Source organism: Neodiprion lecontei, chromosome 2, assembly GCF_021901455.1.
Source record: "Neodiprion lecontei isolate iyNeoLeco1 chromosome 2, iyNeoLeco1.1, whole genome shotgun sequence".
Classification (NCBI taxonomy): domain Eukaryota; kingdom Metazoa; phylum Arthropoda; class Insecta; order Hymenoptera; family Diprionidae; genus Neodiprion; species Neodiprion lecontei.
The window spans coordinates 36882873-36909617 of record NC_060261.1 but is presented as its reverse complement, the minus strand read 5'-3'; the positions used below and the strand labels follow the sequence as shown (position 1 = coordinate 36909617).

General features: G+C 45.6%; 1 protein-coding gene and 1 long non-coding RNA gene across 2 annotated transcripts; one reads left to right on the top strand and one right to left on the bottom strand.

Annotated features, from left to right (window-relative positions):
• Nucleotides 1-822: 822 nt before the first annotated feature.
• LOC124292816 lies at nt 823-3115 on the top strand. The gene is made up of 2 exons (XR_006902749.1): nt 823-1121; nt 2273-3115. It is a non-coding gene; the product is annotated as an uncharacterized LOC124292816 (long non-coding RNA).
• Nucleotides 2833-6373, bottom strand: LOC107218082 (protein hairy). Its single transcript, XM_015655832.2, has 3 exons — nt 5711-6373; nt 4848-4943; nt 2833-4698 (listed from the first exon to the last, which is right to left on the bottom strand). Exons 1-3 carry the CDS (start codon nt 5855-5857, stop codon nt 3862-3864), a joined length of 1080 nt encoding a protein of 359 aa, XP_015511318.1. The 5' UTR covers nt 5858-6373; the 3' UTR covers nt 2833-3861.
• Nucleotides 6374-26745: the final 20372 nt, after the last annotated feature.

Genomic DNA, 26745 nt, shown 5'->3' with positions numbered 1-26745 from the left:
ATGATTGTAAAAATACAGAAAAAAAAATGTCAACGTACTTGTAAATATTTCACAACTCCTCGAACAAGCGCGGAAAAACCTTCTACATCTATCGTTACATATCGATCATTATTGTCGTGCAAACAAGTCGTTGAAGTTAGACAAGAAATCTGCGAGAGTCCCCGCGAAGACAGCGCGATATATCCGCTCGCGTTTGAATGTAATTTGTCGGTGGGCGATAATTTTTATCGCCATGATGGTAGCCAAAAGAGATGAAAAAATCGACATCTTACGATTAGACGAAGAGATATAAAACCGATCATTATTATACTCGCCGGCACCCACACGTCGTCTAGATCATCGTTATCGCTCGACCGATATTTTCACCTATAATCCGATAATCGTGCTTGAGAAAATGCAAGTAGGTGGGTACAAATATCGTATACACGAATATAAAACACACACATACGTGCCGAAGGCGGAATTATACCGACGCAAATTAATGCCGGACTCCCGTAGGTGTGATGTGTGCACGGCGTAGAGCGAGTATCTGTAAGTATCATTATAGATACCTACCCGTAACGCCGGCAAAGACTTTGTCCGTGAAGATATTACGCCGAGAGCAAATAAACAATATATTCACGTCCGCGTGTCGGAGGCATTAGAGAGCAAGCAGGAGTGGAGACATTTATGCACTTGCTCGCGTGTGGGTGTGCGGATAATATGATAAACGTCGTCGGAGAGTCGGAGGTGGTTTGTTGTACGGATTAACGGATACGTCTCAATTCCAGAGTACTTGTAATGCGTTAGCCAAGAACAAGGCCGTGGGGCGGATTCGTGTCCATCCGCTTCGGAAATCAAAGGCGAGTTTCAAATGTGGAACGCGATCGAAACGAGCGACTGACTAGCCGTACTCCAAATGGAAAAAGCCATGCTTCAACATCGCGGAATTACGAGAGCTAGATCGACTTTCGTATTCCGCATACGATTTCTTATCGATCTACACGTGTATAAAGTTCGCACGCGCCACGCTTATCGCGGTGATAGTGTATCTACGATTTTTTCGGTTGGACCGAATTGGTCGCGATGCCTTGGCTGATCCGTCGAATCTCGTAATTTTGAAAAACAGGGAAACATCGAGCGTAAGTATAATATTAAAAATGATTCTGACTTTGCTATACGTTTACTGTACAAAAGAGTCGTCGATCTACGAAATCGGCTAACAAATTTACATATTCGGTGCAGCGATTTAAATTACTGTGTATTTATCTTAAATTTATAGTGAAAATTTTTGATTTTCAATTTTCTAAATTGTGTAAATTGTGTAAACGGTAAATGTATGGTAAATTTCTCTGTTCCGTATCCGAATAAAACTTACAATACAGTGTAGGAATTTCAATTCAGAAATTTTTAACGGTCTAGTCTTGCGAATTCTTGCGCTGCTTCTTTCGACGCAGCCAAGTTCAGCCGGAGGTGGCCCAATGGCCCACGGTTCTATGGGATACGTAAATAAACGACGAACACACGCACTTCCCATTCTCCGAAAAAAGAGGAGCGGACAGTTGACAATGCGCCTGCATACCAGTCTGCGGATAAACTAAAACGATTATTCAAAAACAGTCGGAAAAGTTGTGATGGAAAATTTTCGAAATCGCAATAAATTTTTTAAGGTGACCGAAAAGTTCCTTGCTGGTTTGGATTGCTGCAGCCTTATAATTGGCACTGAACCAAAATTCTAGCTAGCAAGGTTTAGTCTATAAGTTTCGGCAATTGTCTAAAAAACAAAAAATTGGTACAGATCAGTACCTCTTGAGCTCGTTTTTTTCTAAAGTTAGTTGAGTATTTACAATTACATTTCTCCTTAGTTCTAACTTCAACTTTCACTTTTCTTCGCGTGACAAAAAATTGCAACAAATTTACCGAAAATCACAATTCTCTCCTTAGTTTTTCTGTCTCTCTTTCCCGTTTTTCTCGCTCCATCGTGGGGCACGCGAAATTATACAACCCCTTGGTATTTTTTCTTAATTTGTTCTCTCTTACTTGCCGTGAAAATGTTACCTGCAAAAACAGTATGCGAATTATAAAAAAATATCATCTCGATTCTAAATGTTTTCTCCTTCGTTTGCCCCGTGTTTTTGAGCCGATGATTCTATTTCGATAAATTGGCAGCTGTCGAAAACAGGATAATTGAGTTCGTCCCGATATCTCGGCTTGGAAAACTCAAAAAGAAATTCGTTACTCCCTGTTGTGATATACTGGTCAAAGTAACTTTTGTCTCCCCTGTTTCCCGTAGGCCATACACACCCTTTCGCCCGAGCGATCGTCGACGAAAAAGAATGCCAGGACCCTCGGCGAGACATCCGGGCTCTGAAGGGTTTCGCGTCATCCCGCCAGGCGGCAGCAAGTCCTTGCAAAGGGTTTCGGCGGCAGGACGCACGCTGGACTTTTTTTGGTGCTCGAAAGGCGCGCACCGTGCTCACCGAGAGCCGGACGCCGAGGAGTGGGAGAAGATGGGTCCTTGACTTAACTCGCGGTTAGTCGCTCTCCAGACGTGCAACGTGTGTGAGATGCGAGCGGCGAACCGGACCGAAGGAAGCTGATTTCTTGTTCAAGAAGCGAACAATTTTTAATGGCACTTTGCAGACCGATCATTTTTTGTAAATATATTTTTCGGATAGTTTGACGAATTCTAATACTACAGAAACGTCGTGGTTTTTTTTTTTTTTTTTTGGAATTTTCAAGTAGAAGAGCCTGAATCGGCTTCGTGAAACGATATGAAGACGTCAGAGTCGGAGTATAAAGTACAAAGGGAAAGGAGGTGTGCGGCGGATGGGGTTGAACTGACGAGTCAAATTAAAGGTTTTAATAAAGAGATCAATTTATTTGACACTCTTGTTGTAATAAGCGTGCTTTTCTATCGTCATAATAGACAGGAATAATAAACTCAATCTTTTACACTCATAAATATAAATAAAACATTCTTACATACGTCCTTTCTTTCTCTCTCTCTGTCTCTCTTTCTCTTTCTTATCTACCTATATCTCCTCTCCTCTACATATTCTTTCGTCAACTTTTTCTCGTCGTATCTCGCAATTTCTTACATCACTAAACCGTCTAATCGGATAATCATAACAAATTAATTACAAAATTCTTATACATCTATTATAATTTACACAACGTTATTACACATTTTATTTTTATTCTGTTTAAACGTTTTTTTTCTCTGCAGCGCGATTTACGTACACAAGAAACATATAAGGTATTAATTATTATTAATGGAAGACTTGAGTGATTCTTGTTGCGTAAGGCACTTATATAGTTTAATAATCGTAGAGGGTGACGGGGGTACAATAACGTACGTTATACCTACACTTTACAGTTTACTATATTTACATTTCTAAACTGTCGGATCGTCAAGGTTCAAATGAATTTCAATCAAATAGGTTTCCGAACCGTTAGTAGAAAAAAAACCAAACCATTACACATTTATATTTTCATTTCTTCTTACTCTTATCCATCGTCAATTAGTCTCGGTTAAAGTCCACAAGTGGCAAATATCTCTATATATACAAAACAACTCTAGATACACGATCTACAACAAAGGCACTGTTCAAGGCACTGCCCAACAGGTTAATTATTATACTGGCCGACATCGCGGAGACACTCACTCTCTACATCCCTAAGCTCTAAGTCGTTACATCATTCTCGTTGGAAATAAGAAAATGAATGAAAATCATAAAAAAAAAAAAAATAACAACCAATCAAAGTCAAAATAAAAACGAAGATCAATTAGTCTTTGTCGGGGAAGCCCAAGTCATCGATATTCTCTCATCTCTCGATTCGCACAGGCGCGTTAAGGTAAATCCTCGATAAATCTCCTCCTTACCAAGGTCTCCAGGGTTTGTCCTCGACCTCAGGAACGACGCTCTTCCTCATAACGAGAGCGAGAGGTTTCTGCAGCGGCGCACTGTAGACCCGGGGATCGAACTCAGGGTCGCTGGTGTATCCGTTCGCCGGTGAAGTGGCGACGTCTCTGTGGCTTGCGGTGGTGGTGAAGGGTGAATTCTGCTCCCTGAATGTGGGCGGGGGCGCCTCAAAGGCAACGGGACTGCCGGCCGAGGTGGAGGTCGAGCTCGTCGAGGAAGAGGACGAGGATGCCGACGCGGTTGAGGCCGTCCTCTGGGGGATCGGTATCAGGGTGGGTAAAGGCGACGCGGGGGCCGGCGATGCCGACGGTGACGCGACGGGTGTCGCCTTGGCGCCAGCGGGCAGAACGAGGGCGATGTCGCCGTTGGGAAGGCGCGTCGGTACCAACTGGAGTCCCGTCCCGTTGGCGTTCGTGAAGAAGATGCCGTTCGACTGCTGGACCTGGATCCTGGGTGTTGCGTCGACCTGCGGCAGGATGTGGACCTGGAGTTGGGTCGCCGGCGCCGCCGGCTGCACCGGCTGCTGTCCGCTCTGGCCGTTCGACGTCGTCGTCGAGTCGACGGGGCCCAGGCACGAGGCCAAGTGCGCCATCAGACGTCGCTTCACCGACGCCTCGAGGCCTGGGAACCGGCCGACTTCTCCTGCGCATTCTGTGAATCCGGCACGGAACTTGTTCAGCACGTTCGGGTCTGTCGCCGCCGCAAGAGCTACTTGCTGACGCTGCAACGTCTCCAGGTGCTTTACCGTCATCTCGAGGATGTCAGCTTTTTCCAGCTTCGAGTGTCTCGCTGGCTGTAATCAGAAATTGGAGAAACACGGTGGTTAGTCGAATGCAGTCTTGTCGCTGCAGAGGAAAGGATACGGAAGAAACAGAATGAGAACAGGACTAATCCTCACGCCTGTTTCACCTGCTGAGCTATTCGAAAATTATAGATACTTACGTCTTTTTTCATCGCGTCGAGTATCAGGGTCTTCAGATCATTCAGGCAGTTGTTAATCCGAGCCCGACGACGTTTTTCCATTATCGGTTTATTGCTCTGTAATTAAAAAAAAACATCATCGTCGGTTAATTTCAGGGTCACGAATTTAAAGCGTGCTTACAAGAATAAAAAAATAAATAAATAAATAAAACGAAAATAGGCACAGGAAATTTCAACCCGGAAAGCAGTGGAAAAGAAGAAACCGGCCGGTGGGATTATTCGCGGTATTAAAGCCGGCCGACGGCGACGTTCTACTTTCTCTAGGCACTTGGACGCGTCGCCTTTAACAGCCTGCCTACAATCGAATCGAGCGCTAGACATTTTCGCCTCAAAGACGACAAGTGTCCGTCGGTTCAATGACTCTTAGAAATCAGAAGCTGCAGGTGTCTCCGTAAAATCGAAATAAGAATGAAAATCCAAATGTGTTCCGTTAACCCGCACCCAACTGAACACCCTTGAATAATTCGCTCCGAAAAGACGCGGAGTGGATCTCGCAACTTTTGAGTGATTGAAATTTCGATCAGAAAGAAAAAAAGAAGAAACAACGCTGATAAAAACGAGAACAATTTTTCACATCGAAAGGCAAAAAGTCGGACCATTCTTGCCATCTTTCCAATTTCTTGACCAGCCAACCGGTTATACGACTCGATCGGAACGTTTCAAGAACCTTGTCGGGATTTTAGGGTGTTCTTTTCGAACTAGCTATCCAACAGCTCCGAAACGTGCTCAAGATTTTATCGAATTTATTCCTTATGTTTCGCTAGATTTCTTAAGATTTCTTTTTGTTTCCCATTATCTCGAGAACATATAGAAGAGACACTAACCCGTCGATTTTCCCCGGATCGTCTGGTGGTTGAAGTCGCAGTCTGAGCAGGAGGTTGTCCTGCCTCCTGAGGCACGTGTTGGGTCTGTGGCGCAGAGCCCACCGTGACACCTCCGGTTGGCATCGTAGCACCAACTCCGGTCACCATGATTTAAACGTTATAATCTCACCTCAGAGAGACGAAACCGGGCGTATACAATCTCGTTTTAATCAAGTTTAACTATCCTCTCCACTATTTTGAAAAACAATGTTTTTTCGTTTTTATTTAATATATTATTTCACACTTCACAGGTAGGTAGTAAAAATAATCCAAAGCTTCTTCGACGGCGATTGATGACGGCGAACGAATCACTTTGTTGATTAAAAAACCAAAAATTCTTAAAAACCACGTTCTTTTCTTTTTCGTTAACGTCCACACTCGTCCCGTAATCCGATCGGTGGTCAATTTCGTAAAATGAAAAAGTTTGGAATTCTTTATCGTAAATTGCAATCGAAGTCGAAGCTTCAATCATCCGCGGCCAATTGCCAGATCGCTAGATCGCTCCTAGGCTCGACCTGTCGCTGAGCGCATCGGAGCTCGACTGACTCGCGTACTCGCTGCAGTCCGACGTTTTCTGGCTCTAGACTCCGACTCCTCGAACGAGCCGACCGTCCTCGACCGCTGGGAGGGGGAAACGGGCCCCCCCCCCCCCGCCCTGCCCCTCCGCAGCCACTTTTGGCCGACGGCGCCGCGCGGCTGCACGCTTCTCGACCCCCACCTCCGGCCTGCTCGAAGCGACTCGTCCTGACGCGTCTGGCCGTCGAGCTTTGCGGTTGCCTTGAGATCCGCACATATCTACACATTTACCTACTACACATTCTACTATACCTGCACTCCCGGCAGTCTGCGGCTTATCTGTAGGTCGTGTTTCGTTTCCCCGGTGTTTGGAATATTCCGCAAGTGCGAGTAGATCGACAATCGCGTGGGATCGCGACACGCGGAATAATGTAGCAAGCTCGAGGCATCCCCGAGAAATGTCTTTTGCGGAATAATCGTGAGTCTGAGTTTATGAAGCGGTTTTTCCGCCAAGTGTAATTGCTAGTCATGACATCGTGAATCGTCCAACTACGCCGTACTTTAGCCGCGTTATTAATAGTCGCGTGCAGAGCACTCGGTTACGCGAGAATATGAGAATTAGGAAATCCTGCTTTCTTTGCGGTTGATCGGAGTTCTTTGCACTCGGGATGTGATTCACTGACGCGATAAGTAATACGAGCGGGGTTATCGCGATATCCGGTGTGTTGGTAAAAACGTCGCGGAATCGTACCAGCAGCCTAAGTCAAGGTTTACAATTTCGTCGGTTCGTCATGGCACCGCTCAAACTACTCGGCGTTTATACGGACCGGATTGCACGCAACAAGGCTGGCTGATCTCTCCTTCTGAGTGTGTCAGTCGTGCGGAGTTTCTTGCATCGTTCTCGTCATAGTCTCGTGCACGTGGGCGAGGGGTCGGAGGAGGGCGAGTCGCGCCGGGAAGCGGCTCGCGACCCCCGGAGCGAAATAGATAACGCGGTGCATCCGAGGCGCGAGTGGGACGGCGATAAACGCACGCGTCGAGGGGAGGCTGGAGAGTGAGAGGAGCAAGTATAGCGAGCTTGGGAAAGTGGAGGGGGGAGGCTACGCGCCGACGGAGAGCTCGAGAGACGGGCGAGCGACAGAGACGCGAAACATCACCGGCCAATCGGCGAGCTCCTATTCGATCCGTCGCACGCCAGCCGCGATCCCCATTGGCCGAGACGCCGCCCCCTCCACTCACCGAGCGCGACTCGCGTCGAGCGTGCCGCTTAGTTGGTCTGTGGTGGGGCGAAACGATCATTCGACCTCTGGCGCTCGGGCTACGTGGTCGCGATATTTGATATCGGTGGGTCTTTGCGTTCCGTTGAAGGACTTCGACTTTTATCTCTTACAGACTTTTTAACCCTTCTACGATCAAGGTTCGCCCTTACAGGTGTTATACTCTCTTTACCGAGATTGTAACGGGCTGGGTTTGGCTTCGTGATTAAATTCAGCTGAAACGGGGTATCGTAAGAGTCATCGTACCTACGCTGGCGATAAATTCTCCGTCATTAGCCGGTCGTACCTGTACGATCGTCTCATGCGATCATCGACGGCAATCGACGCATCGCCTGCGGGGCTGTCGGGTCGATCCGTCTAACGAGGAATGAACGAGCGGGTCTCTCGTCCGCTATCGCGATTCTGATTGTACCGGGTCCCTGGAGTTTCTTTTTTCGCGTCAGATTAATCGTCGCATCGATATTCGACGTCCGGGTTACCTCACGATTATCGCATCCGTGGACGTTGTGGTCGTGTACTATACACACCCGAGTCAAGCTAGGCTGATTTGTTCAGCTTCGCGGTCGCATCGTGCAGCCAGAGTTCGACACGCGCGCAATGTTGTTCCTTTAGCCGAGAGTAATCTACGTCTCGTGCGCTTGTCTCATCGCCGATACGCCACTCTGGCCTATCCTTCGCGTCATTCGTCGTAATCGAGCCTCGAACTCTCGCGTATATTAGGAGTAGATGAGCAGACCGGCGCGACGGCGGCCTGATCCTGAGCCTGGATGATGCAGGATGATGCCTCCGCCTGGCGGGATTGGGCCGAACTTTTACCCCGGCGAAAGGTGCGCCGTTCAACCTGTTAGTTTCGGGAGTACGTCGACTGGACGCAGGGAACGATAATACATGAACACTTGAATTTAGGCTATCATATTATTTTTTAATTCTTTGTTCTCCGTTGCGGATGATAATCGGCACGTGAGGGTACAGCGATATCAGCGTGAATCGTCGCTGTTATCGCGAGTCTGCGGCACGTCTAGACGCGCGCGACGATAAGTTGCCGGCAATTAATCTTGAAGGAATATCGGCATCGGAAAATTAATCGAATCGCTCTGTTTTGCATCGAAGGTTTCCAATTTGTCCTTGCCTTCACGCAGGCCCAGATAATGTCGTCGGGTGTCTCTGGCGCACTTCGCCTCGAGGACGACGGCAATTATTGTTGAGAAGGTAATTGAATTAGGCCTATATATGGGCAACAGAATGGGCGAAGGCCGTCTATCCGCTACTTTGAGTTATCGTTCGATCTTTTATATAAACTTGACATGCGACAGATTTAACTTGCATGTATGACTCAAAACGTCGCTTCAACTCAATTTATCAGAAACTCGTGTTATATACATATATACATATGTAGCACATGCATGCGGTTCAGCTAAGAATTCTGACGGATGCGTGTTACACATATGTTTATATACTGTCGCAGATAAGCCGAAGGCGAGTTATAAATACATATACATATACCATAATTATTTTTATCCTTGAAAATAAAGGGGTATCAAGGAAGTATAGAGTCTATAGATAATCAACTACTTATTCCTTTCCACAGTTTCATACATACATAAATAAGGAATTTACCAAATATATACCAAATATATCAGATACGGCGAAAGAAGTGTTTCATTATTTCAAATGAATTCGGTTTTACTTGGCAGTACAAATTATTGTCTAACCCCTTTTTTATTGAATCATATAACATTTCTCTGAACCGGAAGAATTTGATCACCATGTTTGGTGAATTCAATAAATTCCAAATCTGTGTATACATCCTGGAACAACGTCAGATTTTTATGGAACACTAAAAGATGAGTAGCTTATTATGCACCTTCTATTACAAACTGATAATTTTGTTAATCTCTCTCGCCTTATATCGCAAGTGGAAAAATTGGAAACCATTCAAGTACCTCCGCGTAGGAAGCATTAAATATTTCCACTGGGTGTGGTATCTGTGAAATTAATGATGGGAATAATCAGCGCGGGCATGAAATTACCGATGCTCGATATTTGAGCAAACATCGCTCGTTCATTTCGATCGATAATCAGCTACTGCAATATATTTTTCTACGTAATATCGTCTCGGGTTTACACTTATATACCAACGAGCTCTAACCGATCCACGGAATTAATCCTGCTCTACAATTAGGTAAACGTGGTATAAAGTTCGTTGTGTCTTCGAATAACTTTCTTGCTAAAAAAAAGTGATAACATTAATCGCAGAACAAGTTCTTACGCGTAGATGTGGAAGAAAATACTTGAGAAATGTAGGTACAGTGTTGAATTACTAAATATAAAGTGAAACTGATCGGCGTGCCGTTTGTCTCCAGTCCGACTGCGGGTCCTGAAGGACTCATTAGCCACGGGCATACCTCGAGGGCTCGTTGCACGGTGCCAAGCTAATGCCAGCGTTATGCACGGCAATCCGTGCATTACATACCCACGTCCCAGCTGGTGGTCGAGCTACAGCTCATCGCAGATGCTAGGCGAGGCAGTGCAAGACCCTCTTCGAACCTCAGCCTTCGCAGGATGATCCAACCGCTGCAAGGATTTCCTCTACGCAAGAAGGTAAGACTGAATTTCACAAATTGTCTCGTCATGCACGCTGTTGTGTCAATAATTATCGTACATAAAGAAATGGGTTCGAAACTGCGCAATTGAACATGCACGAGGATTTTGGATCTCAATTACGTCCACACCGTGATATCGAAATAATTCGAGCATTTACCCATTCGTTTTAAAATTCATTTACACATTATCCGCGCCTGAATCAGCCATCTTTTGCGGTAGACCTAGTTAATCAGTTACACGATCGAGGATTGATTTTCGACGAGGCGAGAGGTAACGGAGCCTGTTTGTTCAAGAAGTATGATATAGGGCAAAATTGGTGGGCTGTCATCCGGACCGCGAGTCTCTGGTTGGCGTCGGGACGTCGAAGAGCGTCGCTTTCGGTGCGATATACGGAAAGAATAACAGCAAAGAGACGACGGCGCGTGCGAGTTTTACGACCGCCCCGAAGCGGCGAATCAGGTTGAACCGATCGTCGATAAGGGGAGCATGCGTTGATGCAATGCCCGTGTCGAGTGCTCTCCTAATCGATGTATCGAATCAGAGCCCCCGGCCAACAGATATCCAGATACAAAATTCGGGCCAGAAACTCGGCGCGTTCTCTCCGCCCGCACCGATTGGCTCGCCGTACTCAGAAATATATCGCCCGCGCTGAAAAAATCTCCGTACGCAATCGCCACTCCTTTGTTCCGAAGACTGCTGCACTCGCTCCTTTTACGGCGCAGAAAAAACGGAGCGAGAAAACGAGAATCAGTTTAAAAAAAAAAAGGGTGACGAAATTTCAGGAATTTGTTTTCAGGCGTCTCAGTTGCGCCTGGTAAAACCCTCTTAAAAAGTCGTGAATTTTAGATTTTAATTTTTTTCCCTCACGTTCTGTCCGAGGCTTTCTTTTCACACTGCTAAAAAATGTTTCAAGGCTCTGAGATGCGCGGTATTGTGCCTGCGTTCATATTTTACGTGCGGTGGTCTTTCCTCCGTGAATAAGTGTTGCGCGTAACGTCATATTTTCAAATTCGGGTTCATGCCCGTCTCAATATTGCAGACATGCTTTAAAAATGCAGTCGATCCTTGCACGAACTAAAAAACGCTCGGGTCGAGAGGGTGCTTTTTTCATCCTTGCAAAAACTAGGGACGACCATAAACAGCAATCAAAGGCGGGAACAAGGTGTATGTAAAAAATTAAGCCTCGTCGTGGATCGCGGTATGAAAAAATGACAGCGTTCAGGGAAAAAATCGTAAACCCCACGGTTTGCAGGGAGAAGAGGGAGGAAAAAAACGTACTTCTTTATTGGAAAATATTAAATTATAATCCTTTGGGGCAAAAAATTTTCCCAACTAATTACTGCGCGGCTGCAGAACCTTCAGGCTAACTGCGTGCGTCTGTGCTGGGGCACCCGAAAGGGTTACTGACCGTCAAGGGTTGAAAGAGTTGGGTGAATTTTAACGCGAATCGGCGCGACACAGACGGTACCTTGCCAACCCTTTACCTGCTGCAATATATCTGCCTGGAGCCTTTGTTAAACTCTGTAGGACGAAGCTCTTTGACGTTTGCGGCGAGCTACGATGATTACTGGAAACGGTTCTTGCGCACACAACTAATTATTATTTGCACGAAATATGAATATGGGCAGAAAGGGTTACTGGCAGGCTTACCCGAGAAAGGATTATCGGACTCCCGCTGCTCAGATATTGTTTGTAACATAGCCATGCCCGCTACTTGTCGGTTTGGGAACGCAGGCTTCTACAATTCCTCAAGGGTTGTACGGTTCCTAATCTTTTGATTGCAGTATCCTGCTCGGACGATTCAGAGCAAAGTTAATAATTCACCTGCGGTTCACTTTCGAAGAAAATTTTCTTTCCAATTGCCGCAGGTCTCGCGCTCAATGACTGATATATAAATCAAATTTGCGAGTTTACTCATTGTCAGGGTGAAGTCGAATTTTCAGTGCTTCGATATTCAGATCTTTTTTTCGTCCAGAGGTATCGTAGGAATTGAAAAATATATCGCTTTTGGAGAAGAGAAAAGCTAGATTATTAACGAAGAAATAAGGAAATTTAGATCAATGATGTTCGCAACGGTTGTATTATAAATTATAAATATAATCAGCCTCCATAGTTTCTTTTTGCTAGTTTTTCGACCCTGAATTTTTTTGTCGTTAAGTCGAGTTTTACAACTTGCTTTCCACTAATTGATACCCTACGAACTCGAAAATGAGAACTAGAACATTGTAAGAATTGCAATCGAGAAGAATTGACACAGTTTTCGTCGAAGCTTTCTTTTCAAATATATTTAATGAATAATAAATTTTCTGCCCAGTTTCGTGTATATTAGGACTTGGACTCGAGTACGCCTTGAAGGAAACTAATCCAACCGCCGGCTGGAAACAATTTGCGCAGTACAATATTAACCAGCCATTGAAAATAACGGACTCTTCGTCACTTTGAAGGGGTAATAGGTATAAGCATAAAGTTCTACCTCTTCAATTAGGGTTGAATCGTAAAGTACAAGGGTTCTTGGCCTTGGACCGCGTATAATCGCTAAGCCTTTGCCAATGAAATGTAAAGGGAAAAGTATTCGCAAATAGCCGTTGTAAAACTGGCGGGTCAACGCTGCACGAGGATGCGGTCAAGACGGGCAAGACCTGGCGGCTGACAACAGTCTTCGCAGGAATAAAGTCACCTCGGAAATCTCGTCCAGGAACCAGTTACTCCGTTAAATTTATGGTTCCCGTCGCACAATCGGTTCAAGGTCATATGCAACCATCCACGGTCGATTAGAAAGCGGAATATAAGGTGCCTGCGTCATGATCCGGATTTCACACAGCAGAGAAAACGATTCAACCATCGGTTCCAAGTCGCGAGAACTCAGCCATAACTGGACGACGCCAAGCCGTCGAACGGAGTTTCGACTAACCCTGTAAAAAGGCTTGGTTATTTGGCCATCATAAAAGCGCCGCTATTTTGGCTCGTGGGCACGGAAGCGGGGGAAAATTTAACCGGGAAGGATGCTTTTCGCCTGCCGTTTTCGCAGGGTAAAGCATTTCAGTGTGCCACAGGTAATAATATTTGCCAAAACCGCGAAATTTTGCGACCCAAAATATTTTTTAACACGTTACGTGAATGATTGCGTGTAGCATGGGGTGTTTTTTTAAGTTTAAGGGGTTGACTGCGGAAAGTTGTGCAAATACTGCCGGCTCGTAAACAAATAAAAAAGTACGACTCGAGAAGGGTCAAGTTCCACGGGAAGGATTGTAAAAGGGTAACGCAGGAGGAGGGAAAAGTGTTGAGAGGTGAAACGGCAGTAAAGTTTGAAAGGGAAAAAATGGAGGACGGTAATGTCCGTTGAAAAATCATAAACTCTTTCCGTGGAAACTACTAAATTCGAGAATTTTTATAGTTTTGACGACTGTAAAAGAGTTGTAAAGAACTCGGAGGTCTGGAAGATGACTAAAATGTTTTTAAACTTTCTCTTTTCGACGATTGAAAATTCGTAGAAATCTTTGCGAGTCAAGGGTTGTAAAAGGGTTACAAACTTCACCCCTTGCGCACCGCAAGTCCAACTTTAGCGAAGAAAAGCAGGCTTAGAAAGGATTAAGTCTCGTGGTCAACGACAAACTGAACCCTTTTATTGGTGATCACTGAATCCTTTCAACTTAACCCACTCAAATACTCGCCTGCTTGTGTCCCGCCACATTTTTTGAGCCACTCTCATCGAATACGGAAAAAATACAACCGACTCGTGCGGGCTTCGCTCTATTCTGTAAGAAATCAGCCATTGCAGGTATAATACCTATGCATCGCACTTTCTACCAGCCTTTCGGTTTCAAAACATTTCTGTGCATTATACGCTCGTATAAATTGCCCGTTCACAATGAACCGTCGATAATTAACCTGTCATTCAAAAATTCAATTATCTGTAAATGTCCCGCTCGTGTGTCGCATAACGTATGTCGCTCGTTTAAAGAGTTGCGACATTCCCACGCCGTCATTAAAACCCGTTATACGTATACGTTCACTCTGAAACAAGCGCTCTAATTTATCTTGGTTAAAAAGTAGAAGAAAACCGAAATTGCAGTACTTTTTTGTAGATTTCTTGATGGTGGGGGGAAATGTCGTAGTTCCTTCAATCTATACGCGCGACTCAGATTCGTCGTTGCGGAAAGTATGTTGCTCGGAGAAAGATATTGTCTACTATCCATATTTCTTAGTATCTTGAACGTATCGTTACGTGTGTTACGGGTTTCGCAATCAAAAACGTGGCACATGGGCCACGCGTGAGGGATCGCGGTGTTTCCTTTCCACTTGTCAGTCACACCGACCAATCGATACCCTATGCCTGTGGGTAAAAAGAGAAGCAAAATAAAAAAATTAAAATAGTAAAAAAAAAAGAAATAAAAAACGAGAAAGGTCGGAATGAGGAGGAAAAATGCGGTCAAGCGAGAGAGAGTGTTGGCGACCTGAGTTACGGATATATGATTGAAGTTGCGGTATCGGATTTTGTGGATCGCAGATAACGGCGGGCCCGCAGGACCGTCTGGACGTTATTCTCGTTCCCTCCCCTGCACGGTTCCTCTAGGGTCGTTTTTCGGCGACAGTCGCCTCCTCGATGTTACAGGAATATCGCGTTTCGCCCTACGTCTGACCCGGTTATTAACGGTCCCGAGTCGTGCTCGACGCTCGACGATCGTCGTTGGATTCCCGCTTTCGCGGCGTGCCGTTCTCGATCCGCACTTCACTTGCTCCGTATCGTATTTCCCGCGTCCGCGGCACGTGCACCGATGCCTTCACCCTGGGGAATATCATTTTTTCGACAGGTGCCGAGACTCGGAATTCACTCGATGCACTTCACGCTCCGGCGATCAGATTTTTGTAAATTCCTGTCCTGCACGGACTCGAGAATCGTGCATGTAAGCGTGGGTGTTGAACGAATGATAAGGAAACCCCTCGAATCCACCCCGCGATAAGAATAAACAAATATTCGTGCAACAAACATCGCTCGGAAGATTCTTGTTGACCAATATCATTTCACAACCGCAGCAGTGCCTGCGTGACGGCCAAGTCTATTCGAGTTATTTTCTTTCCTACAATTTTCAAGCTCTAGTTGAGCGACGCACGATTAATACACAACGTGGACGCAGGTATAATACGGTCTGCCTATAATAATATTTGAAAACAGGTGTGCGTCACAACGTTTCGGTCTTTCCCCCTTGCCCCTAATAAGCTAGAATTTCGATAGCTTTCCATATTCGGTTTGCCTGTAGACTGTGAAGGCACGTGCGGCTCGGGGATGATGCCCCGATATTTGGGACAGGTAGAAATTGGGGCACGGTTTCGGGTTGCCGATATGAAACAAAAACTGGGGCCACACCGGCACCCTTCTATCCGGGTCGCGTGGGGTCTATAAACAACGCCACGGGTGGCGATTGGATTAGCAGACCCTCGTGCAGGCAGCGCCTGACTACGAACGGCTCTGATCCCCTTACGGTAAAGTAAGAAAATCGGAAATAACGCCGTTTCTTTGTTGCACCGATTTCCGCACGAAAACCGAACTTCTTCAAACGCCGAAAATGGCTGAAAAGTAGGCGGTCGTAAGAATCCGTGACGAAAAATTTTATCATCAGTTTCCATCTGCATTCTAAATTTTTTAGGTGCAGACTGAAGTTTTCTAGACCCTCGTTTACACTTCGAATTCATCAATAATACAATTTTGCGATGCTTGACGAGGTTTCACTCAGTGCAAAAATCGACGAAGTTTCTCTCTCCCAATCCTCGTGACAGTTTATTCTGGCAATGTTCTTATCAAGCTCTAACAAGAGACTTTCATGCCCGTACATCTATTCCTATCCTCAACATATTTGTACACGTCCGAAGGTCCGAGCAGCACACGAAAAGTAGTAGAGACGAGGAACCTCGTATCGTAGCTCGTACGTCACTCCCACGCGTCGCGTGTTGCAGAGGAAGAGCGAGAGGGAGAGAGGAGAGAGAGAGAGAGAGAGAGAGAGAGAGAGAGAGAGAGAGAGAGAGAGAGAGAGAGAGAGAGAGAGAGAGAGAGAGAGAGAGAGAGTGTATACACTGTTTACGGTGAAAGAGATCGCGAGCCGGACTTCTCTCCCTTTTATCCCCCATTTTTTTCCACTTTTTTTCCCCTCCTTTTTCTCCTTCGAGTGTTTAGCTCGGTGTGAAATATACGCCGCCTCCCCGCGGTGCAAAGTTTCATATAAGTACACGGCTAATCGCGCATCGTAAGAAGACGGCCGTATACGGAGAGCAGGCAGCGTACGTCATGCATCCACCGCGCACGCAGGCACAGCACGAATATCGCCGTGGGAATAATCTCAGTCGGTATAGGTTATATGTGTCATAATTTGTGGCCGAGACTCGCGACCTTTGCACCTTTTCGTGGACACTGCGAGATCGTGTCTTAACCTTAACCTACGTGTACACCATTCCTTACAGACTATTTACGCGATCCTTCCGCCTACGTAACGCCGATTAGCCACGCTCCACGAAGACATTCGTATTACGCTTTAAACTGTTCGTCAATTTATGCTATATCTACTCGGCTTGTTACAGGCGTGACGTTGTTTGTTTCAAGTCCGTTAGATCGTACGCAATCGAAGGAATTCTTTGAATTATACGTTTTATACGCGTTACGAGGTCGCTGGAGGAGGTTGTAGAAAAATGATATTCGCACAAATCCTAAACGTTATATGCGATATGAATTTTATTAAAAAACAGACACAAGATCTGATACAAGACCAGCAATTTTCCCGAACATTTACAGTAAAGTTCTGTGACTGAAATTTAAAAAAAAAATCCCAGTTTAAGGTCATTTTTTTTTTTTTTATTTCGTATTACGGATTTGAAACTGGACTTACAGAATATACTTGATACTTTTGAAAGCGTATTGAATGAATAGAAAATTTTCTCAGATCACCGAAAAGGCACACAACCGATTTTATTGGTTTTTATGGCATGGAATGGGTCGATCGGCCGACGGGAGGGTCACGCGACAATCTCTTCCTGTAAGAGAGAGAGAGAAAGAGGGGGCGAGGAGACTTCGGTAAGGGTGCGGAAAGAGGATGTCGACAATAAAAGGGATTTGCACGACCGGCTATAAAACGACAGCAAACAATAAACTGTTTACTAGATTCATTTGAGTACGGTTCCAAGGCTCCGATGAGCATGTGGAACGCGCTACGAGAAACTAGCAGCGGATGTGTTTCGCTTTTAGGTACGAACTGTCGACTAAATGGAATCTTGGATGAGAAACAGAAATTCCTAAAATTCAGGCCATTTTCAATGTGCAAATTATGGCGTACAGGCACGGTATTATGGTACCGTTTCTACACACTACCAGAAATTTTCACCTGATGGAAGAATTTCCTTCGTAATTTCGTTCTGAAATTAATTCGGGATCGTTGGATCCTGCTGACTAGGGTCGCGATTTCGCTACGCGTTTCGCACGCTGGGGTTATTCAAATTGCTGCTTCAGATGCACCCCTGACGACTTGGCCGACTATCTCTCGGAACTTTCTTCCGGACAATTAGCATCCTGCAGGACTTTCAACCGCTCACCGCTTATGATCCCTTGGGCCAATATTTACTCGCGAGAATAAACAACGGGCGCGACTCACCGAGGGATTCCAACCCCCTGCATGCGAAAGAAACCGGCACGGGTACCGCGAGGGAAAAGGAACCCGTTCAGAAAATTATCATATTATTTCTATTAGATAGTTCGCTACCCACAATTAACGCCACCGTCTCAGAAAATTAACGAACCAAAACCCCGCAGCTGAACCTGCGCCAACCCTTTTCTTTCCATCTTCCCGTCTGGTTTTTTTCGTTGGTAAACCTGTTCGAAACCCGACGAAAAAACGTGTCAAGCTCATGTCACATGGACGGTTTGACAACGCGCTTATAGCAGACGTCATTTCGTCTTGCTGCTTTTTTTTACACGGAATCTTCTTTGTTGTCGCCGATTCAGAGGCTTTCGTTAATTATCCATACGCTGCACCGATGCAGCCAGACACCGTGGATAATTGAAATTATACTTTAGGTGGATACCAAAAAACCGCACAAGTTATCACGTGATAAATATAATTAGGCATATTCAAACATGTTTTTTGAGCTATAGACGTACTGAGAGGCCGAACAGCCCGAGGGAAAAGTGAATTATTCCTTGTATATTGTAATGGGTTTCAACCGTAGATTATTGGATCGATTACATTTTTCAAACAAAAAATATGGGAGTAATAGAATTGAATGGTGGGTATGAATTTGTACAGTCATTCGCTTAATTTCTAACCCCAAAAACGTAATGTTAACGAACGTCGAACAACTTCCTGTGCCCAAATTGTAAAAGCTGTCCTCAGGGCTTTTTCTTTGAGAAAATTTAGTCTCCGATGTAGCATGGAGACCTTCAACACGGGTTTTCCCATGACCCCTAGTCACAGATCGATTAACATAATCGATTGATTCATATTAAATATATTCAAACGACGAATTTACAATCAGTATGCAGGATGCTGAGGTACCTGTCACAGAACCAATATTCTCACGTTTCCTCAACGCAGGCGCACAAGCGAGGTGCATAGGAGGATTCTTTAACATTTGAATGTATCTCCAAAAATACCTCGAGTATTTCCATATTCAATTACTCCAGCAGCTTACCTTTCATCCGCATAACGCGTGTTTTTCATAAATTTTTACGGTGAAAATGGCGGTGCGGCCAAAGCAGTTATTCACTTATCGGATCCGTAACGATTGATGAACGAAATTCCAGTTTCTCCACGTCCAGTGATATTCGAAAAATCAGCAGAAGGTGGGATCTCGGTGCTTTCCATCAATTTCCCACCCCCAAACAAATTCCATCTTCTTTATTTGTCACGGAGTTCCATTCTACCCGGAATGGGAAACGGGTTAGAAAATTGGTGGGAGAGGGAATAAAGGTTTCGATTCATCACCAGAGACGTATTCAATTAATCCGAGAAGCGTGCACCGCGTTGCTCAGAAATACCGTATATTATGTGCCGGGAGGGTTTCAGGACGAGCTCTTCTCGCGGCATGCGGCTCGAGGTTGAAATTTGAAAAGGTTAAATAAAATTATAATAAGAGCTCGATTAATTTCGGTCTAGAAAACCCCGGTAGCCGAGGCATAAGTCGCAGCTATAAGCCATGGCTGAATAGGCTTACACGGCGTGTTCCTTGCCACGTTTCGACGGGATCACGCCGGACTCTCGTCCGAGGTGAAACCCGTGGGATATACACGATGCCCGATGCACCAAGACGCGGGCATTTCTCGGTGTGCACGCGTGCATACACGCCTCTTTAATGCCCGATGCTACTGCAGCAGGCTTCTGCAGCAGCAGCAGCAGCAGTCAAGCAATCAAAGAGAGGAAAGACGAGATCGCGAGAGCGGGGGGCCGCGGCTTGGGAATCGGGGGTCATTAATATTGTCGGATTACAGCCACGTCGCGCTCGGGATTAATCCTTGCGAGACGGAATCCTATTTCACCATTTCGGTTCTCGAATGGGACTTGTTTAGGAATTCAGGCCCGTCAAAGTCTCCGGCTTCGGGTCACTGGGCCACTTTACTTTTTATATCTATACTATATCTTCGTTTCTTTCCAGCCGCCCAGCTGCGGTATGTATAAAATTTCAGTTTCGGATATCGCGTGTAATTTTCAAGCCTATATTCGCTGATAACGGTTCTCTCGTTATTTTCATTCTATCATCGGTACATACAATTTGTAAAACATGATCGTGTCGGACGTTCGAATAATGTCTTCAGCTATTATCAACGCTCTGCACACGAAATGCGGCTCCTGTATAATAAGTAAGGTGCGAGAAGTAAGTGCAGGGAAGCCGACAAAGTGTACGGAATAACACAAAGAGCGTTGGGATAGTTGGCTAAGAAAGATTGAGTGGGTAGCTAAATTAGGCGGCGAAGAAACCGCACCGCGTGATGATTTTTATATTTTTTGTTGTTTTTTTTTTCCTTATCGTGCCAGCTCTTCTCTCTTTGATTCGTATCTTGTATTTTATTTATTTCTCTACATCCCCCGTAATCAATGTTTACTCGTAGCTCATTCATGGGTAATGGAATCGGCGTGATTGCCCAAGGAAGCAAGCGGCACGATGACGACTACTCACCAATTCAATCAGACGTGGAACGGCGCTGCAGCCACGCCGCCTCAATATAAAATAATCAGCTACTGTGTGTTCGTTCCGTCCATTCCGTTCATTCTGTTCATTCGCCCGTTCGAACGCTCATACATCTGTACGTCGCACCAACGGTAGCTTCAATTACGTCCGACCACCGAATACAAAGATTGCTGCAGCCAGCCTCAATCGGCCAAATTAGAATCTATTCGATCTAATTGGATATTATAGTCTCCGGTGTATTGAATTGTTACGACAGTCAGGTACCACCTCTCCCTGGTGAATACGGTCGGAGGCCTGATCAAACAATCTTCTACTTTGGGTGTCGAGAAATAACTGGGATTCAACGTTGCCAATTCAGTTGTCACTAATCCCTGTCAGTGCAGGAGATCGTTCTATTTGGGTTGAATTGTTAGTAAAAGGACGTTCGGACAGGCTCACCAATATTCGGCCGCGCCTCCGTTCGTTTCGAATATTAAGAAATCAAGTGTAGCGTAACCTTTCCTTGACTAATGTCGCGTGAAAAATCCAACCTATGACGAAAAAACGAGGAGAGAATAAGCGATTGGAAGGAAGAGAAGCGAAGCGGCCTACGTGATATATTACGTATACTGAAAAGGCGAGCAGAAGCCGATGAATCGATCATAATCGCGAATATCGAGGAATTCAGCACCTGCAACTTTCAACGGAGGCGTCTCGGCGCCACCTACAATCAGTTAAAGTTGTAATTACAATTATGTAGATTACAGAGCCAGCGCGTCCCGTGACGGGACATATAACACATCGCAGCGTGGTGACAACGCCATTTGCATAGTTAATTCGTGTAATTTTTCGTTCAAGCTTAATTTTCAACTACCGACGAAGGACGCGACGCCTCCCTCATACGTACCTACGCTTGGCATCGCTCAAACGTAGCTCAACATTTTCAGATCACATGCTCGCCTTGGGTGGTCCGAGTGAATTTCTTTATTTTCATCCTTTTCCTCTTGTCGCGTTAGTCCTCTGAGAATTACGGTGATACTCAGAATTACGAACTGTATAATTGATATTTACAACCTTTTTAGTCACCGCCTTATACCGCCAGGCATTTGTCAGCCATCTAGATTATACATTTAGAGAACTGTTTAAAATTCGAATAACCGTTCGTTATAGCGAAGAGCACAATAAACTAGCCGTGCGCTTGAAATACCTAATTATTCGAATACCGATTCCTGATCGCATAAATCGGTGCAACAGGTAAGAATGCTTCTACAACATCATTCCCTTTGTCCCGTTTATGTTGAAGCCCCTGAATTTTATTACCCATTAATAGAAACTAGAACATAGAATGTTAAGTATAATGTTAGAAACTGACATCCAAATACCCGAATTGCTCTTTACGGCTCGACGATTCAAGAGAAAAACTCGACTTTTGTGCAGCGCGTCTTTTCTGTGAGATACCATCTCCGCGCAGTCTTCAAGTTTTGAAAATATACCGGCCGGTGCGCTTCAATTTATGAAGCAAAGCAAGGAACAATGTTGGAGAGATAACATTGGCACAAGAAGTAAAAATAAATAGTCAGTTCTTCCGCCATATCTCGCTGTATAAGATCCGCCCGCGCTGTTTTCCCACAGTCTTGCGCACAAGCCTAACGTCAGCTGGCTGTAGCTGGTTTTTATCGCGACGATCGAGGTACAGCGATACATATTAAAACGTCGACGAGCTGCTAATACATATATACTCTTATATATACACATCTACCCGTTTATAATTCTATCTGCCCACAACGTGCTTTGCCACGCGAGCAAAATCTCGCATTATATTATATACGGGGGATACGTGGCCGAAGCGAAGTGTCTCGGATAACATCGCGGGATCTTTAATTTTCGCTCCGTCAAGCAGCTCGCGAAGGTCCTGCAGGCTGCTCTCAAGATCCGTGATCGAGTCGAGTTGTAAGTCGGCCGTTTTATACTGATGCGAAAGGCATAAAGAATTGCTCTCGTTAGACCATTATGTTTGTCGAACTGACACGCGATGTTACGATTTGAGAAAAAAAAAGGAAAATGCTAACGATTCACGGAGTCGGAAGACAAGATGAAAATGAAAACTGCAAGGATTGTCGCGGATGCGTGTCAATAAAGGCCAGTCGTAAATAATGGTTCTCGGACAAATATCGCGTAACGTGTTCTGTTACGAATTCATATTAAAACGAATGGAAATAAGACACAGCGAAAAATGGCGTCTTACGAATTAAGTAGCGACAATCCGACTGATCCCTGCTCCGTTCCAGCTCCCCATTTATCAAAATAAGCTCATTCCGGTCCCCTTAACAACTTCTTTGGCGCCCCGGAGAGCAGATGGACGGAAACAAAGGGGAGGCAGTGCTCTTCCGGTTCCTGCATCTCGAACCCGAGGCGCCAGCCGACGCTGTGAAAGCACAAGCGTGTCATCCTTGGAGTAACGCACCTTATGCCGCATTGCATCGGTTTACGAGCCCGTGACGTTACTCCCGTATCCCTGACGTCTCGTGGGCTGCTCGAACAGCCGCAGGGTTAGTAAGGTCATCAAGTGTGAGAACCGTCCAGGCATCGTGTAGTACGTACGTTGGGATGACGCCACCATGACGTCACTCGGAGACACGAGGTCACAGATTAAGGAGAGCCTGACTGGCTTGCCGACGACGTGAGTCAGCCCTGGTGCACTCGGGTTCCGGCAACGCGATCAATTGTTCCGCTCGCGTTGAGCCCTTTCAATTAAATTGAGCTTAAAATAAACTCGGGGCTGCGGGAGGTCGATTGCTTTTAATTACCCGCCTAGACGACTCTTCAGGGGTTCTCCGAGACTCTTCTTTCGCCTTTTATCGAGCGATTTTCTTTCACGCAGCTTGATTGCACCGAGCTAAAAGCGTCGTAGATCCTAACTGATTTGCGATATCCTTGAACAGATTTAGCCGATGGGATCGAATCTACGATTTTTGAGAAAACCAGTCTCTCATCAATCCGTGACGATTAGAACGATCGGATCGTTGAAAGTCCCAACAATTTACGGCCAAAGCCGCGAGAGTCAAAAGCTGTCGGAAATCTGTGTGCAACCCTCGTACAGAGATGCCGGTGAAAGTGTGTAGGTGCAGCGTGATTCGAGTGATCACGGCGTTCACGCATACCGGAGTCGAATAAAGCAAGAGCCGAGCAGGCGACGGAGGCGCAGTACAGATCAGCGGTTTGATTCGATGCTAATTCGGTATTCGTTTTCTATCGAATAAAAGGCGTGACAACATTGTTGCGTCACGTCACGACACGAGAAACAATCTCTCGGTGACTGGTGACTATCCATCGCCGGTGAAGCCGCCGCGGCGACTTGCGGCCAGGGGAATGAATGTTAAAGCTCGTCGTACGGGCGTTTGGTCGCATCGGTATGATCACCGTGACAGGACTGTCACTGTGTGGCAGTCAGGTTATTTTCACTTCTTTTGTGCGACAGCCCGCGCCTTGGCTAACAAGTGAGACGGCCCACGCGACTTCGGGGGGGTCATAGGTTAAACAGACGTGGGAACGCGCGCGCTGCACGCCAAAGAGCCAAACTCTGGACCAGCGTCGTGACGCCTCGACTCCCTCGCTCTGAACTCGCGCTTGCCGGGAATATCTTGCCGTCGACGCCAAATGGCGCAACGGACTCACGTCCTTCTCATCTCCATGTTGTCCAAATATCCACGAATTAACCCTGGTCGGTCATTCTCGTTGAATTTCACCGCAAATGAATTTCAAACTCCTCGTAGAGTCTCTAAGTCGTGGAAATGGTCTTCGTGGCGTCATTCTTCGTGCGAAGTGAAAACCTTTTTCCGACATTTTTTGCACTTTATTTGTGTTTGCCAATGTTTTAGAATGTTTAAACAATCAATTTTGGTTAAGAAAACTGAGAGAGCCCTTTCTGCGATCCTTTAGCAATGGTTAAATAGTTTATTTAGATTTTGAGAGCGCATTCTTGAAGCAAAAAATCACTTTTGGGGTGAATTTTACCTAGCGTGACCGTTATGCGATTCTACTGAGGCGTGACCGACTAGGAATAATGAAAAACTTCACCTTGACCAGTGGATGGAACATCGCACTTAAGCTTTCTTGCTCGTTACTCTGTGAAAGCAATTTTACAGCACGTATGTTTGAAACAGATATCAGAAGATCTCATTTTTTCTGCCCTGTAAAACTTGTTCTAAGATAGGTGATAGTGATCCAGTGATAAGTAGGCAATTTTACACTTCATGCTTACTCAAATCGAAAGAATAAGCACCCTCCGTGGGGCCAATTGAAATTAGAAGTCAATTCAGTGATGCTTGTCTATGTAAAATATGCCCTTACGACTTTAATTTAGGTACCATCGTGAATAGAAGTGACGTATAAGAAGACCAGGGAAAGTTTTGCAGGATTTTTTTCTCTTATATCGCATCCATTTCCCATGTCAGGTACGTTTCGGACCACGCGTAACAAAGCTGGGATAGATTTGGCGGGTCGATCGAGATCGAGAGAGTGGTGTTAATTATTTCTTTTAGAAATCGACAGCCTGCAATTCGATTAGTTACACCGCGAACTCGGATTATCTCACGGTGAAAACTTGACGCGTCTGAAGCATCGGACGTTGATTTCGCGGTGATCCTCACGGCGGGTTAATGCGCGGACAAGAAACTGCAGCAGATTGTTACAACCACGAGTTCCGGTTTGGAGAAAGAGCTAATCACCGAACTGAATCAGGCTTGCGCGGGTTGAGGATAATTATCGCCACTCGAGTTGGGCAAGCGCGCCGTTCCATAATCGAGTATCCAGGTCTGGCAGGCGATCGAGGGCAGCAATGGGCGCCAATTTCGCGGTAGCAGGATCATCCATATCTTCCGCCGATAGTGTTTCGCTCGTAATCGTAAAACCGGCCGCTCTTTTCTTTTTCTCTTCGCCTCGCGGTGCAAAGAAGCGAGTCTGCTTCCATCCCGCGTTGCACCTTGACGGAAAAGACCTGCATCTGCATTCGTCCGACACGGCAAACAGTAGCTGCCTTCACCGCTCGGGGATCCGACTCGAAGGTTCCTCCGATGATTATGCGTATAAAAATGTAATTTCTCACCACGGCCAGCCTGTGCGGTCCCACGTGTGTGGCCTGGAAATAAACCCCGCGCTGCAGGGCTCGGCTCGACTTTCGTGCACCGGGGAATCCCCCGTCTAAAATGGTACGCGCCTCCCTCCTTATGATAGGTCATACATCTAGGCCAGGGAGCTGTCGCTTTGATCTGGGATCTGGGATCGGTTCAATTGGGGCCTGAATTACGAACGATTTGCTTACGCACCTGTTGATAATAAACGTCGTTCCCGAACGGAGGTTCATTTATTTTACCAGCCTCCTTCCTTCTTTCTTTCTTTGCTCCACGCACAATTATAACTGTAAGGGATGGCGTCAGCCCGGACTCGCGGGATAAATTCCGTCCAGTTTTACACGACGTCCGAGAAAAATAGCTGTAGATGGTTTTTACCTCAGTTTTTTTTCCCCAGTCTCCTTCCTCATACCTTGAAATCGCCCTTCTTACAGCGGTTATAGCTGTGCAGCGCGACTCAGGAAACTGACTTTCGGAGCTAAAAGTGGGTTGACTTTACGGTTTTCGTTGGACGGGAAGAAAAAATTTAGCCACTGGGTGAAAGTACGGGAAATATTTTTTCACATCTTCCGACGTCTTACGGTAGTCTGTGCAGGCCCCCGAGTGATTGTTGTCGAGGTATTATCCGTTCGTCAAATTATTCCCCCTGGGTATGCCAAAGGTACCTATTGCGGGGAATGGGTCAGAAAGGGTTGTTCTTTGGGTTAAGCTACGGTAGTTATTTTTTCCACTCCTACTGCAGCGCACATTTCCGTTTTATGTCAATCCTTTTCCATTCCAAAGGGGTAACTGTGCGATAAAAATATAAAGTTAGATGGAGCTCTAACTTTATGACATTGCAGTGAACGAGGCGGATACGCTTCAACCCTTGCTAGGCCCGAGGTATATTTTTGTCTGAGGCGGAAAGAAGGGTTACACCAAAACGCGTGTATACGTATAAAGATCATAATATACAATAAGCCGGACGTCGCAAAAGTCAAAATATTGCTTTATTACGGGTAAAGGCACGGCTTACGTGCCCGTAATTTAATGGCGATTTTAGAAAAAAAATTTCAAAAAAGAATGTTTGACTCTCGGATGATCGTTAATGGTCGCAGGAACGAGAAAATAACCCTTGCTTGCGCCGCAGGGTTAAATTCTGCGAGCTTCGCTTTTCGTTTAACCTTACTGTTTTACTGCACAGCGCTGAGTACGAGTGTACGGTCCGGCATAACTGCAGGCTTAAAATATTTTAAAGGGTTAATCCCTAGACTTACAGTTAAGGGATATTTACAAACTCGCACATTACAGGCACAAGCGCGGACGAGAAGGAGAAGAAAAAAATTCT